Consider the following 16,715-nt stretch of genomic DNA (forward strand, 5'->3'; position numbering starts at 1 on the left):
TTAATAAAATAGATGGAACAAAAGTTCAAAAGCCGTCTTAGCTCAGTGGTAGAGCGCGTGACTTTTAATCCCGTGGCCGTGGGTTCGATCCCCACAGACGGCGACAAGCTTTTGAGTTCATTACTTTATTACTTTTTGCTTTATTTTTCCGATTCTTAAATTGCGATTATTTTCTTGCAGCTATGTTCAAACTACAAATTTTCAGAAAGTTCATTGTTAAGGTAGTAAGGAACATGAATTCCTCCAAACACCATTTTGCATAAAACCTATGAGACATTCTTTTACATTCTGAAAGGTTATTAACATTTTTAAGAATAGTATTATGCTAAGAATCTCTTTAAATGAAGTAGGGATTACTAGTCGGTGTATTTTAATGGATTTTGGAATCCATATTAAATCTAATGTTATTACAAGTTCTATGATTTTAAAATCTGTATTAGAACCATTCTTTTACATTCTGAAAGGTTATTAACATTTTTAAGAATAGTATTATACTAAGAATCTCTTTATATCAAGTAGGGATTATTAGTTGGTGTATTTTAATGGATTTTGAAATCCAAACTAAATCTAATGTTATTATAAGTTCTATGATTTTAAAATTTGTATTAAAATCTTGTAATTGATTCTGTGATTTATAAGTTTTAATTCAAATTTTCTAGCAATTTGGCATATTCTAAGAACAGCTCTAAATATTGGTCTTTCATATTGTTTCACTATAGTTATGTGAAAATGTATAGATGTATCATCAATCATCAAGCGCTTTTGATTGGTCTCCTCTAACATGGATATCCTGCTCAAACTTCTCCAAAGTACTCATTAATATATAATGTATACTAATACAAAATATGGTTAATTTGATATGTATTACTGTATATATAATGTGTGATGGGATGTGCATCTATGTTGTTTTACATGGTTCAGAAACGGAAGCATGGATTGAAGACAGTGTACATATTTTGTGTATATATATTTTATCAACTTGTGAGTCACCACATGTTCCATATTCCATTTTCTGGATTTTTTTCCTTATGTGATTTTCGTGCTTTCTTTCTTTTTGTAACAAATGAGTTATTTTTGTTGTCAAACTTTTCATTGAGCACGAGGACAGCTACTTGATTACATCTACAAGAACAGTGTTGATTCAACAGAAGTGCGAGGCTTCTTGGAACTTCTTTTGATTGCGGACAAGTACCTTGTCGTTTCTTGTGTATCTTACTGTATCAACGAGCCACTCACCTTCCCTATCAAACTAGAAGATGCACTTGTATATCTACATATGCTTTTGACTGCAGTCACACCAATCATTATCGCTTTTCAGGAAATAGTAGCGTCTCATTACAGATATTTAAACGAGTAAAAATCACTATTAATTTCCTTTCACTTTGTAATTTTCTTTTTCTGATTTCCTTGAAATTATACTATGTGCAGGAATCCGACAGAAGAGATTATGTCGCTTCCATTTCTGGCTATCGAAGTCAGCTTCTAGAGCGATGATTTCTATACCGTTAGTGACGATTTTATGTATGATGCACTGGTTTCCTGGACAGAAGTCCATTTCTCAGGATCTGAAGAGAGGCAAGAGATAATGAGATCACTCAGCAACTGCGTCAGATTCCCGTTCATCTCTCCCGGCAAACTCGAGGATTTTGATTGCAGGAGATCTACAATCAGATGTGTCAACCTGCTAGTCATGGAAGCTCTTACTTTCAGAAGTGCTTCACTCAGTGGAAAAGGGCTCTAGCTGTAGACTGTAGGCAACACTCCATCTCGCCCCATAAACAGTCAACATGAATCTCCCTCCCGAAAGCTCCTCCAAGATACTACAACATACTCATCTAAAGTGATTAAGTGATCTTTTTTTTTGCCAGCGATTAAAGTGATTAGTATATACTTCCAATCTATCTTATTAAAGCTGAAGTACAATTTCGGTGTGTTTGGATACTTGGATAAGAGTTTTTTAAAACAATTGGTGTGTTTGGAAACATGTATTGTAGTCTTTAAAAATAATAATTTTGTTTGGAAACAAAGATAATAGTATTAAACAGAAAAATTAATGGGCTTAAATCATTAAGTCCATTATAAAAGAATGTTGTCAATATATATAAGAAAAATACAATACAAAGCCCAATTTGAAATACTAACTCAAATTATGGTTTTTATATTTCATATTAAGTTTTTAAAATATAATATATGTAATTATTTATATGATGATATGTATTAAATACTATTAATTATATGATTACTTATATGATGGTACATACAAAATACGATTAATTATATGATGAAATTATATGATATATAATAATGACTAAGGATGGGTTTTCAGACATCCATACGGGTTTGGTTCTGATTGGTTTGCGTTTCGGGTTTTCGAGGTCAAAGATTTCAGTCCTATTAGGATGTTTCTAAATTTTTGTTTGAGTTTGATTCGGATCTTTGCGGGTTTAGTTTGGGTTTGGATAACCTATTTAAATTATTTTTAAAGTTTTAAATCACTATATATTTTAAATTTCTCAAAATCTATAAATAAAGTAATATATTACCTATAAATTTAAATAACATATGTCAGAATACCTAAGCTTAACATATCAATTGGGTTGATTTAAAATTTTGGATACGGAATCAATAATTATTTTAAGTATTTTTGGTGATTTGAGTATACTTTAACTATTTCAGATATTTGTTTTTGATTATCTATATATATTTTCAAGTATTTTAAACCAATTTAAAATTGTCATTCTTGATGTTTTATATACGTTAAATATAAAAATAATTAATATATAAGTATATAAATCTATTTTTAGATAAATTCAGGTACACGAATATTTCGGTTCGGATCCGATTCGGTTCTCTAACTAACAAAATTTTGAATAATTCGAATATTTAATCAATTTATGTTCATGTTTGGTACTATATTTACGGATTGGTATCAGTTCTGTTTCTCAGATTCATTTTCCAAACCCTAATAATTACATGAAAAAAATATCATATTTTTAAAAATATACATCCGCAGAGGTGCAGAGATCAAAGTCTATAATCATTTATTTTAACAATAAGCCAAATAATTGAAAAGCGAATAAAACAAAACTAGAGAAATACATAGTTTATCAGAAACACTCTATGTGTCGAATTTATTAAAAAGAAAATATTAAAAGAAATAAATTCAATAATTACAAACAAATAATATATTTTATAAAAGTGAAAAATAATATCCGCGCTTTCGAAGCGCGGGTCAAAATCTAGTATATTATTACAAACTAAGACGGATTATTTTGGTGTATATTATCTATCTTTACAAAAGCGACACATTATTCTTGTAGTGGGTTTATCACCAGAAATGTTACAAGAATTCGGTCTGGTGGGTACTAAATGTTATATTGCTGATGGGTAAAGAACCAATAAATGTTACAAGAATTTCTCCAGGACACCATAATTTCTGTATACCTACAGAGGAGTCATTCTAGAAACTTATTAAAAGGCTCTGAGGAATAATAACAATGAGCTGTGAATCAATTCATCTACCAGTTCAGGTCTTAGTGCTACATGTACATATATTTACTGTTGCAATATAAAAAAAGACAAGTAGATAAAATAATGATGGACTGATTGATAAAGTCAAAAACATATTAGTTTTGGTGTTATATACAAGTTGGATTAGTAGATAGTCGTTTAAGTCGTCGTCAACTTGGAGAGACAATTTCTCTGATAATACAAACACACATGATTTAGTATAATATAATATGTCATGTGGTAATTAATTAGATATTAGAATAACCAAATAATGCAGTTTTGTAACCATGTTGCCGTTGAACAGCTAGCCAAAAGAGACGCCTAAGTAGATTAAGCCGCGTGTGGCTTGTTGAGAGACGCCGTTAATGCCATGTCATGTCGTAAGGTTTTGAAGAAGTCGCAGTAGACCGTGAGACACGAAACGGAGACATTCAAAATTTACAGAGTAACAAGAGAGAGTACACGAATCGTCAACGCCTTTTTATATATTCATACATCCTCTTGTCTATCTTCATTCTCTCTCTGTTTCGGACATAGTCATTGAAGCCTTTCTTCATTTCTCTCTGTATATCGAGTAACATGGCAGTAAGTTGAAAAACTCTTTAAACCTAAGCTTATGTGTTTCTATCTTTTTTTTTTCTCGATTCCCATCTCAAATCTGCATATCAAACCATGTTTAAAGAAACCATCAAAGCTTGTCAGATTTTTTTCAGCTCGAAGTTGTCTCGGTCATTATTTGTCTGATCGTCAGATTTTTGTTCAATCAGTTGCTTTTCGTAATTAGTTAATCTTTCTTCAGAACTCTAGCTGTTCTATAGTATTGTAATGGGAAGCTAGCAGCACATTTATATTGGTTTCTTGCACATCAAGTTTGATCTGCCGAGTTAGGTTAAATCTAAAAAACTCTTTTCAACCAAATTATCAGAAAACGTACTCATCCTTGAATATGATTTGATCGCAGAACCGTGCGCACGTTCCAAAATTTGGGGACTGGAACAACCAATCTCAACCATTCACAGCCGTCTTCGACAACGCGAGGACGAACAAACGAGCTGACTTGTACGAATCTCTAGAGAACTCTGACATCAAAACTCAAGCAAAACCTCCTCCTCCTCAACAACCTACTCCTATAATTCCAAAACCGGTTAAGGAGGGCAAGCCAAGAGCGCCACCACCACAAACCGTGATAAACAAAGTCAGCGCTCCTCCTGCCGATCAGCTCTACGGAGGTACAGGCGGACTATACGGAGGTTATGGAGGCGGAGGCGGATCTGGAAACCAGAGGCAGCCTCAAGCTCCTCCCCGTCCACCAAAGACACAGCCTAAACCCAATGTTAGAGGCGGCAACAACGGAAGGGTATGGCATACTATAGTATTGATTGTTTGCTTGCATTTACACATTATTATAACAAATATTAAAAATACATCTAGATATACAATGTGGTCACGTTTTAATCCAATACAGAGATATTAATGACTTACTAGATCTTTGACCCGTGCGACCGCACGGGTATTAATTTTCTGTTTTATTTTTTTATTTATTTATACTAAATGATGTATTTTTAATTTGATTATTTAAAATTAACTACGTTAGGGATGTGTATTTAGATACCCACTGATTCGGTTAAAAATCTATTTGGATTTGAGATTTCCGAATTTGATTCGGGTCTTTACGGGTTCGGTTCAGATACGGATAACCCGTTTGATTTTTTTTTTAATTTTCAAAATTTATATATACTTTAAAATTCTCAAAACATATAAATTTGAGTAATGCAAGCCAAAATACTTAAACTAAAAAAATAAAAACTTGTTGAATTTCAATATTTAAATGGAGAATAAATATATATTTTAAATATTTTTGGTGTTTTAATTATTGTTTATCTACTTTATTTGTTTATTTTAACTATTTTTTATATTTTCAAATAGTTTAGACAATTTTATATTGACAAAAAAAGACAACTTTAAAATAGCATTAATTGTTGAAAGAAAAAACAAAATACATTAATATAACTGAAAAAGATAAACATTAAAATATGAAATAAAAAACATATTAATTTAACTGAAAAAGACAAACATTAAACTATGAAAGAAACAAAACAACATTAATTTAACTGAAAAAGACAAAGATTAAAATAGGAAATTCAATTTAATTCTCAATGGCATGCTATTGTAAATAACTTCAAAAACTTTGGGCTATTTTAAAAGAGTATTTCTCTTTTAATAATATAGATTTGGCTTATATATATGTTAGGGAGGGACAGCGATTCCGCCATTTCCAGGATCAGTGGGCTCAGGGGATCAGAACATGAGTTACACACACATTTTCGACCAAGTCAAAGAAGAGAGGCGAGATGCCAGATCCTACGGTGGATCAGCAGGTAACACTCCATCCCGCCACATAAACGGTCAACATGAATCTCCCTCCCCAAGCTCCTCCAAGGTACTACTAACACAATCATGTAACTGATTATTGTATAATACAAATTAATATGATTACGTACTTTGCTATATATAATGTGTCTTAATGTGATATGGGATGGCGCAGCTTTGTTGCTTTCCATGGGGCCGAAAGGGAAGCAGGTATTGAAGACAAGTGTAACATATCTTATCATCTCGCCACATTTTCCCTATTTCATTTAATTGGATATATTTTCTTGTGTGTTCTTTAATTTTGTAACAAGAGTGATTTTTGTTGTTAACAACGTTAAGGCAAATCACTATTTAATTCACGGATTGTATTTGTGTAGTTTGTCTTTGATTATCGTTTCACACCAAAACATTTGCTCATAAAAATAAATGTGCAGCTGACCTTCAATATACATTGCACAAAGGAAAAGGCTTTTTTTCAGTAAAATTATAACACTGACCTCACTAAAAGCCCAACGGGCCTTAATCATAAATGGGGGTATCTAGTAAACTAAGTCTGAGTCGTAGTTAAAGATTCATTCGGTACCAACAAATTAAAAGAAGAGTCAAACTGGGAACAATAACAGTACAAATGTACAAGGGGTTGCATGTAAATAAAAAAGAGTAAAAAGTACAAACCTTTCTCTTTTGTTGGTTTTAAACTGAGAAGGCAAAACCAAATACGAAAAGGCTGTACTGTTTATCATTCATATCCCATATCCAAAACCACTGATTCAGTGTGCTAAGTAAAAAAGACCCTTCGTTTCTCTCTGTCTCTACCACTTGGAGATTAAAGGTACAACCTTTTTCAAATTTCTCCAACAATCTTGTGCTTCTCTGTTTCTGGATCTGCCAATTGATTCTGTTTCGTTGCTTGTGTTTAATTCCTTGTGGGTTTCTTCTTTAACCGTTTCTTGAATTATGCTCTCTTGAATTCTACTGGATGTGACAAAAGCTTTGATCTTTTTTTTTGTTATTGAAGCTAAGAGAAAGGGCTCAGGGCTCGAATTGAGGTGGTCTTAAATATGAGTTCTCGGAGTGATAGGGTAGTTACTAGAAGCTCAAGGAGGAGGTCACCACAGGTGAACAATGTGAATGGGACACAACAAAGTGAACAACCAAGAACTGGGCAACAACCTCCAATTGTGTCTGGTCCACCGACAATCGATGTTGATGCTATTGAAGATGACGATGATGATGTTGTTGAATCAACTGCTTCTGCTTTTGATCGAGTCTGCTCTCTTCTTCTTCTTCTTCTTCTTTATCCCCACTCTTACAATACATGTATGTGTGTAATTGATTCTGTTTCCTTCTTGTTTCAGGCTAAAAGACACAAGTCCGGAGGCTCACAGCGAGGACCCTTGTTGGTTGATGTAGAGTCAGGTGAGTTACTCTAATAACTCAAAACGGTTAACACTTGTTGGTGTTCAAAAGTGTTTCTTTTGTTCACTTTCGTTAGTGTATTATGAGTGCAGGTGGTACCACTAGACTAAGCAAGAACCGGACAAAGCGTCAATCTGATCAAGCTAATGTTGAGCTTAACAATCCGGTAAAATGCATTTCTGTTAGTTTTGTTCTTTTGCTGTTAGAACTTTAGGCTTATGAGTTTGTCAATGGTCTTGTTCAGAGAAAGTCTAAGACCGTAGCTCCTCCTGTCGAGGAACCAAAGTTTAACTGCCCAATTTGTCTGTGTCCATTTACCGAAGAGGTGTCAACAAAGTGTGGTCACATTTTCTGCAAAAAATGCATAAAGCTCGCTGTATCTGTTCAAGCTAAATGCCCTACGTGTAGAAAAAGAGTCCTTGCTAAAGACCTCATTCGAGTCTTCCTTCCAACCACCAGATGAATGATGATACACAAGAACATCACTAGTAAGAAAAGTCTTGCTTTTGCTTGTGGTTCGATCTTTATTTTTTCAACAACAATCCTTCAGTGTTCTGTTTTTTTTTCTTCTATGTTCCCCTTTCTTTGCAGGGTTTAAAATGGTCCTACCCTTGAGAAGATTGGTGTGGGGGAACAGCGCAAGACATGTTTGTTCATGAGTTAATTATCCTTTGTAATGTGAATATCGTTCTGCTTAGTGAGAGAAACGTTTAGGAACCAATGAAGACATCTTTTTGATGTGTGTATTATCATCAGTGAGCGACTCTTTATTGTTGAAATACATGGTTGAATGAATCTTAAGAAAACATTCTACATACGCTGTGCTATTACCGTCTCGCCTTATAATTATATACTAGATTTTGACCCGCGCGCCCGCGCGGGTGTATTTTTTAAAAATATGTTGGTATTTATTTTCATGTCAATATCAGAGCTAGGCAAAAAAAATCTGAATCCGAAGAGCCGAATTGAAATCGATCCGAGCAAGTAGTACCAAACCCAAACCAACATGATTAAATATCCGAGTTATTCAAATTGGTATTTAGAGGACCAAAACCGAATCCAATCCAAACCGAAGTATTACGGGTACCTGAATGTATCTGAAATATATTTTATCCATAATACGATATTTTAAAGTTGGTTTAAATACTTGAAAATATATACAAATAGTCAAAAGTAAATATCTAAAATAGTTAAAGTATACTTAAAATACCAAAATACTTGAAAAATTATTGATTCTCGATCCAAATATTTAAAACAAACAAATTTATATGTTAAGTTTAGGTATTCTAACATTTTTTATTAGATTTTATATGTAATAAATTATTTTGTTTGTAGATTTTGAGAAAATCAAAGTATTTAATGAACTTAAAAAATAATTAAATGGGTTATCCGAACCCGGACTAAACCTCAAAGATCAAAATCGAACTCAGACCAAAATTTAGAAATATTCGAATGAGACTTGAATTTTTGACCTCAGAAACCCGAAACTCAAATTGATCTGAATCGAACCTGAATTGGTACCCGAACAACCATCCTCAGCCACTATTATACATCATATATGTGCCATCATATAGTTAATCGTATTTTATATGTATCGTCATATAAGTAATCATATAATTAATAGTATTTTGTACGTAGCATCATATAGATAATCACATATATTATACTTTTAACACGTAATGTGAAAAATAAAAGCCAGAATTTAAGTTGGTATATGAACTTTGTATTGTATTTTTCTTATATATATTGAAAACATTTTTTAATAATAGTTATTGGAAAATATTTTAGTTAAAATAAAATTTTGAATATACGTATATTTTGAATCAATTTTTGATATAAATAAATTTTAAATAATTATTTTGATTTGAAATATGTACATAAAGTTTAAATTTTGTTTGTGATGATTTTAGAGAAAAACGTTTTTAAGTAATTATATGGACCCGTGGATTTTAAAATAGTGTGAGATAGATAGTTTCTGATAATATAATGAACTTTCAATTATTCTTAGTAACATAAGCTAATTACTATTCATTTTAATATACTGCTATCGAGTTTTTAAACCAACATCTTTTGGAAAATGTTATCCACATTTCTGAATAAAACTATTTTAAAAAATAACTATCCATGTTTCTAAGCAAACATTTCTTTTTAAACCGTTATCCATGTTTCCAAATAAAACTTTTTTTAACTTGCTATCCATGTTTTCAAACAAACTTTTTTAAAAAAAATTGTTATCCATGTTTCCAAACAAACTTATTTTTAATTCTACTATACATATGTTCAAACAAATCTAATTTGTACTTAGTTTTAATAATATAGGTAAAATATACATAGATTCCCACACATTTTTAAAAACTGGTTGGACCGGTTCCACCATTGATTCAACTATAATTTCGAGTGGATGTCCGGTCCGATTTTCAAAACACTGGTAAATATATTATGTTGAGTTAAATATATTATTAATATATTATGATGTTCTGAGACAAAATTAAAATAAATTAAATAGGTGATCACCTTACAAATATTTAAATTGATATATAGTTAAATGTATTATTAGTATATTATGCTGTTTTGTAACTTTAAAATATTTAATAATTGATATTATTTCTTTTATATATTTTTAATTGATAAAACTGTTTAAAAATTATAAATAATTATGGTTAGTCAAAAGCGATTCACGTTTACCATATTTAAAGTCTTTTTTTTTGCTGAAAAAATTCATTTCTTATATGGTTAGAGAATATTTAGGTAGATAGATAATTAATGATAATTTTAATTGGATAGTTATTATTAAAGGGAATGGCAAAAGTTGGTAAATACTAAGACAAATCAAGGGTTATTTTCCATTTGTACTTCACTTTTAATAGGATAGATGTTTTCAGTATAAGCTAATTAATAGTAAGAGCTAGAAGGCAGTGAATGGCATATCCATATTGCTCCTTTGGTTCACAGTTTTAATCTATATGTTGATAAGTTTGTTCTTAAGGTGGCATTCTCATGAAATCATTTGACTGTGTAGCTCAAAGAACACATCGTTAAATCATGGCCTTGTTTGTTGATTTCCTAGCATAGCCGTTAGTGAATAGTGATATTTATTTGGGGACATTCTCGTTGGATTGTTCTTCCATGGACTTGAGGACACAAGCAGCCTTATGATCGATCTGATAGCAAAAACAAAAAGCTTTTTTTTTTGAACTAGTAGAAAAAGAATGCAAGATTGTATGTTTTCTATTTGTAACGTCTCTTCAATATGTCTGCACAAGAGTTTGAAATCAAATTAGTAGTACAAGAAATTGCAAGACATCAAAATTTTAAACAGAGATGTCTCTCTCTTTTTCTTATGATGATGTTTTGGCTCAGAACATCCATCTCTGGGAAGAAGGACTAGCAGCTCTAGGTCTAGGTACCGGTTTAAAAACCGGTTTCTCTGAACTATTATTATTAATCCTTTTCTTCATGATTGATGACACCGTTGGGCTGTAATAGTCATTACTCCTCTGCTGCGAGGTTGCTCCTCCTTGTGAATGCAACATCTTATTCCCATGGACGAAGCTTCTCTGTTTCTCCAGCATTGCTCTTCTACCGCTCAGACTCTTCTGAGGCGTTCCCCATCTGCTGGAGGAGCTCACACAGCTCTGGCTCCTTCCAATTCTCTCATCATGATGATGATGATGAAACTTGCTTTTCGCTGGAGGTGTTGGATAGTTTCGGCTCTCTGCTGTTTCTGCAGAGTACATTGTCTCCTCCTCGCTGCTGTATCCATGGTTGTTGTAAACATAGTGAGCCTCTGGTGGCGGTGAGCTCGAGATGACCTCACTGAGAGCCCCGTTCACCGAGCCTGTTGAAGCAATCTGCGCGTCTGATCCCTCGGATGCAATCTCAGCCTCCTCTTCCACCACAACATGATTACTCTGTGGGTAGTTGAGCTGAGGGAGAAAGGTTGGGACTTTAGGTACACGTGGCGGGAAGTTGATATCCAAAAGATGGACTTGACCACCAGACTCCTTTCTTAAAGGGCTTGAAGTCAGCTTTGGCGATTCATATATCTCAGGGGTTGGGATGCCCTGTGCATGAGTCTGTGGATTGTTCTTTGAAGTTTCTTCTTCTTCTCCTTCCTTCTCTGAGCCTTGATGAGTTTGAGTTTGATCTCTAGCGTTAGATGAAGATGGTGTTCCAGCATCAGCAGAGTCTGTCGGCTTGAAGACAGGACGCATGGTGAACGAAGCACAAGAACGCTCACTCTTCTGACCAGAAGACATTAACCTGATGAGAGGCAACTTAGGCTTACTCGTATGTTCATCCAAACTACCTTCCCAGTGCTGATTTAGCCAGTCACATATCACAGGCATAGGTATACCAAACTGCATCATCATCAGCGTCTTGCTATTATCTTTCTTCAACGATGAAGAAGAAGATGTGGACGTCGAGGCTGGTGATGTGGCTAGCTTCCTCGGATCGCATATCATGAATGCGAGATTCCCTTGAACATCAAACCCAGCTGATCCAGGACTCCATATCATTTCATCGGTAGATAGTTTGATGAGACTGTCTGTAGCTACCACTAACTTCCCTTCACCAATCGTGAGCTCGTTCTGAGCAGCGTACCCTAAAAGGTACACTACACTTCCCAACTCCAGGTTTGGCTTAGAACATGTCTTCAGGTAATGTGGCTGTTGTTGGGTTTGACTCTGAGAATTTGAGTCCCCACCATCAACAAGGTCCACACCAACTATGGTGAGATCAATAACAGAACTTGTGATGAAAAACCTGCAAGTGAGCCACCAAATAAAACCATTGGCCAAACTTACTATATATAGATAATATATCAAGAATCAGTATAATATAAACATAATTACAGTATAAAGGTTTCACCTTTATTTCAAAATATGAATTGCATTTTTTATATAATCAATGAACAAATGCAGAGAAACTTGCAAGGTTAATTGGTTACAAGGTGAAGTTAAAACTTACTATAATTAGATAACAGATCAAGAATCCTTATCATATGAAACATAATTTACAGTATAAAGGTTTCACCTTTATTTCAAAATAAGAAATTGCATTTTTAGACAAACAATGAACAAATGAAGAGAAACTTGCAAGGATTATTCAATAATTAACCACAAGGTGAAGCTAAAAGTTACTAAATTTAGATATTAGATCAAGAATCATTATCATATAAACATAACTAAACAGTATAAAGGTTTCACCTTTATTTCAAAATTATGAAATTAGAGCCCATTTTTTATAATCGCATTGGTTTAAAAAAGTTTCAACCGACAATACAGGAGAAAGAGAGAGTTATGTGGGGACCTGTGAGGGAAGAGAGCGGCGGCGACGCCGTTCTGGAGGCGGACCTCGGCGGTTTCGGTGGCGGAGACGGAAGGGAGATTGAGGTGAGTGGTGAGGAGGAGATTCCGGTGAATGAGGAATCCTGTTCCGGAAGTAACACCGTTTGGTCCGGAGACAGAGATTCGAGCCATCGCCGGGGCTTTGCCGGAGAAAATTGAACCTTTCATCTTCTCGCTTTTGCTTACTCCTTTGCAGAAGCACCAAGAGTCCAATATCACTCCCATTCCCTCTCTCTATCTCTTAGCTCTTGATTCTCTCTATCTGTCTGAGATGGGTTTGTGTTGGATCTGGAAAAAGATTGAAATTTTAGGAGAGAAGTGTGAACTAGTGATGAGTTAGTAGTAATAATGGGATTATGGGGACATAACACATGTATGTGGCTGTCTCTGTTTAGGCTGTAAAAACATCAACTTTTGGTCTTTTGGTGAAAGACCAAAGAAGAGAAGAGAAGGAAACTCGAAAGAACAAGTGTGAGAGAGAACACACGAGACGGGAGAATCGTGAAATGAGTAAAGAGATGAGCTTCTTTAAGCTGGACTTGTTCTCTTCTTACTTTTTTATATTTTTATTTTTCTTTCTATTTAGACATGTATAAAATATTGGAAAAATGTTTTGTTTTTTTTGGGGTTCAAGTGTGCACTTTGTAAGAAGAAGCAAACAGAGGAAAAGTCTAGTGTGACAGGTTGTGTCTTGGAGGATCTTGTTCCATGTGGTGAACATGGATGAACCTTTTGCTTATTATGATTAGCCAATTTTTATACACAAGTAGTTGGTTTCACAACTTACATATAAACAAGACCAACTTAATATTACAAACTATTTGTAATTCTTTTTTATGATTAGCCTTTTTTTTTGTAAATTCACAACTAAAACTTACAACTTTTGTTATGATTAGCTTTTTTTGTAAATTACAACTTATTCCAACTTCAAATTTTTTAATAATGATTTATTATAATATTAAAATTATGAAAAGATTATATAGACGATTCGACAACCGGTAATACTACTTGTTTTATGATGATCTACGTTTAACTGCATCATTCGAGCCGTCATAAGAAGATCTTCTGATTAGATGTATTTGCATCATGTTAAAGATCTCTTTTACGTTTTTTTCTGTAATTTGCATTAATAAATCGCTTTCTCTAGGACTTCTGGATTTTCTATAATTAGCGAGAAATTAAAAAAAAATACTTTTTCTATCAAAAAACTTATAACTTGAACTTAACGGAGCACTAAGGCCCATTACAATGTTTAAACACAGTTTATTAACAGAGCCATAAGGCCCATAACTCAAGGGTATAATAGTCATTTAGCCTAAAGAAGCTTTTACGCTAACCTGGACGCTGGATAAGCTAAACCATTTCCCCAAACAGATCACTCCCAGTTTCAGAACACTATCACACGATTCGCAAACCCTAAATTCGACACTCCCGTCCCTCTCTCTCTCGATCCCTCCGTCGCTCGAATCGAATCAAAATCACCGGAGACTTTCACAAGGCCATGGCTTCCGCCGTAGGAGGAGGAGGAGGCAGCGACGTAGAGGTCGGGTTCGCGAAGCTCCAAGGCGAGGATTTCGAGTACTACATGCAGTCCTACTCCATCATGCTCGGGCGCAACTCCAAGAAATCGACCGTCGACGTCGATCTCTCCTCCCTCGGCGGCGGGATGAACATCTCCCGCAACCACGCCCGGATATTCTACGACTTCACGCGGCGGAGGTTCTCCCTCGAGGTCCTCGGGAAGAACGGGTGCTTCGTCGAGGGCGTGCTGCATCTCCCAGGGAACCCTAACGTCAAGCTCGACTCGCAGGATCTGTTGCAGATTGGGGATAAGGAGTTTTACTTCCTGTTGCCGGTTCGGAGTATTTTGGGTGGGCCGTTGGGTCCTAGGCATCATCATGTCTCCGGTGGGGTTGTTCCGTACCAGAGTTATCATTCGGGTGGGGGTTCCGGGTCGGGTAAGAAGAGTGGGAGGAGTAGAGAGTTTTATGAGGAGGATGATGAAGAGGAGGAGGATGTTAGGGGGAGTGGGAAGAAAGCTAGGAGAGATGGACATGATGAATATGCTTCCACTGGTATAACCAAATCTTTACTGATTAGATGATGCTTTTGGTTGATAGTGACGCCATGATGTTGTATCTGCTTAATGTGTGCAGAGAAGAAGAGAGAAGGGAGAACAAAGATAGATCGTGAAGCTGATGATCTGCAAGTTTTGCAGCTGGAGGAGAAGGATGTTGTGTCATCTGTTGCCACTGTGCTCTCTGATTTGTGCGGTCCTGGAGATTGGATGCCTATGGAGAAACTTCACTCGGTGGTTAGTTTTCTTTCTACTTATTATTTTTCCTGCCTTGTTTTCGTACAGAACCTAGCACGAATTTTTCTACTGTCGGAAAACACCAATTTTCTTTCATGTTATTAGGTCTATAACAACGTGTACAAGTTCATTGGAATATCTATCCTTAGAAATGCTAGCTTCGAATCGGTCTGGCTATATTAGTAGCTGCATTAATCCGTTGAAGCTATGCTTGTATGGTCTCCATGTAGATTTGTGGGTCTAGGTTCTTACCTGTTTTCCAACTTAACGGCATAACGAACTTTTGTACGACCCTTAGAAAGTATACATCTATCTTATTAAAACAGAAGTACACATATAAAAATACCCTTAGTTTTCAAATTTAACTACACTTCTATGCCACTGAGAATTAAATTGAGTTCCCTATTTTAATGCTTGTCTTTTTTAGTTATATTAATGTGTTTCTTTTTCTTTCCTATTTTAATGTTTGTCTTTTTCAGTTAGATTAATGTGTTTTTTTTTTCTTTCCTATTTTAATGTTTGTCTTTTTAGTTAGATTAATGTATTTTGTCTTTTTATTCTTCAACAATTAATGATATTTTAAAGTTGTTATTTTTTGTCAACTTAAAGTTGTCTAAACTATTTGAAAATATAAAAAATAGTCAAAAGTAAACATATAAAGTAGATAAACAATAATCAAACACCAAAAATATTTAACATATATATTTATTCTTCATCCAAATATTGAAGTTCAACCTGTTTTTTAATTTTTAATTTAGATATTTTGGCTTACATTACTCAAATTTATATGTTTTGAGAAATTTAAAATATATATAAATTTTGAAAATTTTAAAATAATTCAAACGGGTTATTTGTATTCGAACCGAACCCGGAAATATCCGAATCAAACCGAAACCAAAATTTATAAATATTTGAATGTTGCTGAAATCTTTAAACTCTAGATACTCAAACTCAAATGGATTTTAACGGAATCAGTGGGTATCCAAATACACATCCCTAACGTAGTCAATATAAAACGATCAAGTATTACAAATACATCATTTAGTATAAATAAATAAAAATTAAAACAGAAAATTAATACCCGTGCGGTCGCACGGGTCAAGATCTAGTATATTACTTAATCGACAAGTTGGTCCACATAGCCCGTTGAAGTGTTTCATCCTGTTTCATAAACCAATTATCTTTGTGATTCAATATAATGGTTGCTTGGTCTGTTTGTGACAGATATTAAAGAAGTATGGAAACATATGGCATCACAGTCGAGTAAGAAGGTATCTGGCACAAGAAGACTGGGCAATCCCTGAAGCAAACGGTAAACCGTGGTACGGTTTGCTGATGCTGCTGAGAAAATACCCGGAACATTTCGTAATCAACACTAGATCCAAAGGAAGAGTTACGCTAGAATTTGTATCCCTTGTCTCCCTACTCTCATGAACACTGTAATCACCAACATGATTGTGCTTGTTTCTGTTCTGCTATGCGGTGGATTATTGTTATTAAATATCTTTTGATTTCTCCCACGAACTGAGTGTACAAACGGGGTTGCCTTAAGCTTTTCTATCATATCGTTGATTACGTTATCTTTGACATTTAAGAGTTAAAACGGCCACAAAACTAATCCTATCAAAAAAAAAAATTAATGCTATTTTAAATGGAAAAAGGTGTTTGGGCCAGAATAGGCCCATAAATAAAATGAAATAAAATGGCCCAAACTAGGCCCATCAAGAAGATGGTCAAGGTGAGCCGACAAT

The 16,715-nt window shown here is 34.4% G+C and overlaps 4 protein-coding genes and 1 non-coding gene across 6 annotated transcripts; 4 read left to right on the forward strand and 1 right to left on the reverse strand.

The window, feature by feature from the left end:
* The first annotated feature begins 31 nt into the window (after window positions 1-31).
* Window positions 32-103, forward strand: TRNAK-UUU (transfer RNA lysine (anticodon UUU)). Its single transcript has one exon. It is a non-coding gene; the product is annotated as a tRNA-Lys (tRNA).
* Window positions 104-3,810: 3,707 nt separating this feature from the next.
* LOC108856161 (RPM1-interacting protein 4) lies at window positions 3,811-6,256 on the forward strand. The gene is made up of 4 exons (XM_018629899.2): window positions 3,811-4,095; window positions 4,472-4,867; window positions 5,762-5,950; window positions 6,056-6,256. The coding sequence occupies exons 1-4, from the start codon at window positions 4,090-4,092 to the stop codon at window positions 6,095-6,097; spliced, it is 633 nt and encodes a 210-aa protein (XP_018485401.2). The 5' UTR covers window positions 3,811-4,089; the 3' UTR covers window positions 6,098-6,256.
* A 228-nt stretch (window positions 6,257-6,484) lies between these two features.
* LOC108856162 (uncharacterized) lies at window positions 6,485-8,116 on the forward strand. The gene is made up of 6 exons (XM_018629900.2): window positions 6,485-6,712; window positions 6,899-7,148; window positions 7,239-7,299; window positions 7,392-7,465; window positions 7,544-7,787; window positions 7,891-8,116. Exons 2-5 carry the CDS (start codon window positions 6,942-6,944, stop codon window positions 7,760-7,762), a joined length of 561 nt encoding a protein of 186 aa, XP_018485402.1. The 5' UTR covers window positions 6,485-6,712; window positions 6,899-6,941; the 3' UTR covers window positions 7,763-7,787; window positions 7,891-8,116.
* A 2,391-nt stretch (window positions 8,117-10,507) lies between these two features.
* On the reverse strand, window positions 10,508-13,222 carry LOC108835666 (uncharacterized). Its single transcript, XM_018608893.2, has 2 exons — window positions 12,613-13,222; window positions 10,508-12,066 (listed from the first exon to the last, which is right to left on the reverse strand). Exons 1-2 carry the CDS (start codon window positions 12,873-12,875, stop codon window positions 10,656-10,658), a joined length of 1,674 nt encoding a protein of 557 aa, XP_018464395.1. The 5' UTR covers window positions 12,876-13,222; the 3' UTR covers window positions 10,508-10,655.
* A 781-nt stretch (window positions 13,223-14,003) lies between these two features.
* Window positions 14,004-16,551, forward strand: LOC108856534 (FHA domain-containing protein FHA2). Of its 2 annotated transcripts, none has more exons than XM_018630362.2 (3): window positions 14,004-14,725; window positions 14,807-14,882; window positions 16,172-16,401. In XM_018630362.2, the coding sequence occupies exons 1-3, from the start codon at window positions 14,152-14,154 to the stop codon at window positions 16,266-16,268; spliced, it is 747 nt and encodes a 248-aa protein (XP_018485864.2). In that variant the 5' UTR covers window positions 14,004-14,151; the 3' UTR covers window positions 16,269-16,401. The 2 variants fall into 2 exon arrangements, with proteins under 2 accessions (XP_018485864.2, XP_018485862.2); XM_018630360.2 differs by having other exon boundaries at window positions 14,013-14,725; window positions 14,807-14,964; window positions 16,189-16,551.
* Window positions 16,552-16,715: the final 164 nt, after the last annotated feature.

The sequence above is a fragment of the Raphanus sativus genome, chromosome 5, assembly GCF_000801105.2.
Source record: "Raphanus sativus cultivar WK10039 chromosome 5, ASM80110v3, whole genome shotgun sequence".
NCBI lineage: Eukaryota > Viridiplantae > Streptophyta > Magnoliopsida > Brassicales > Brassicaceae > Raphanus > Raphanus sativus.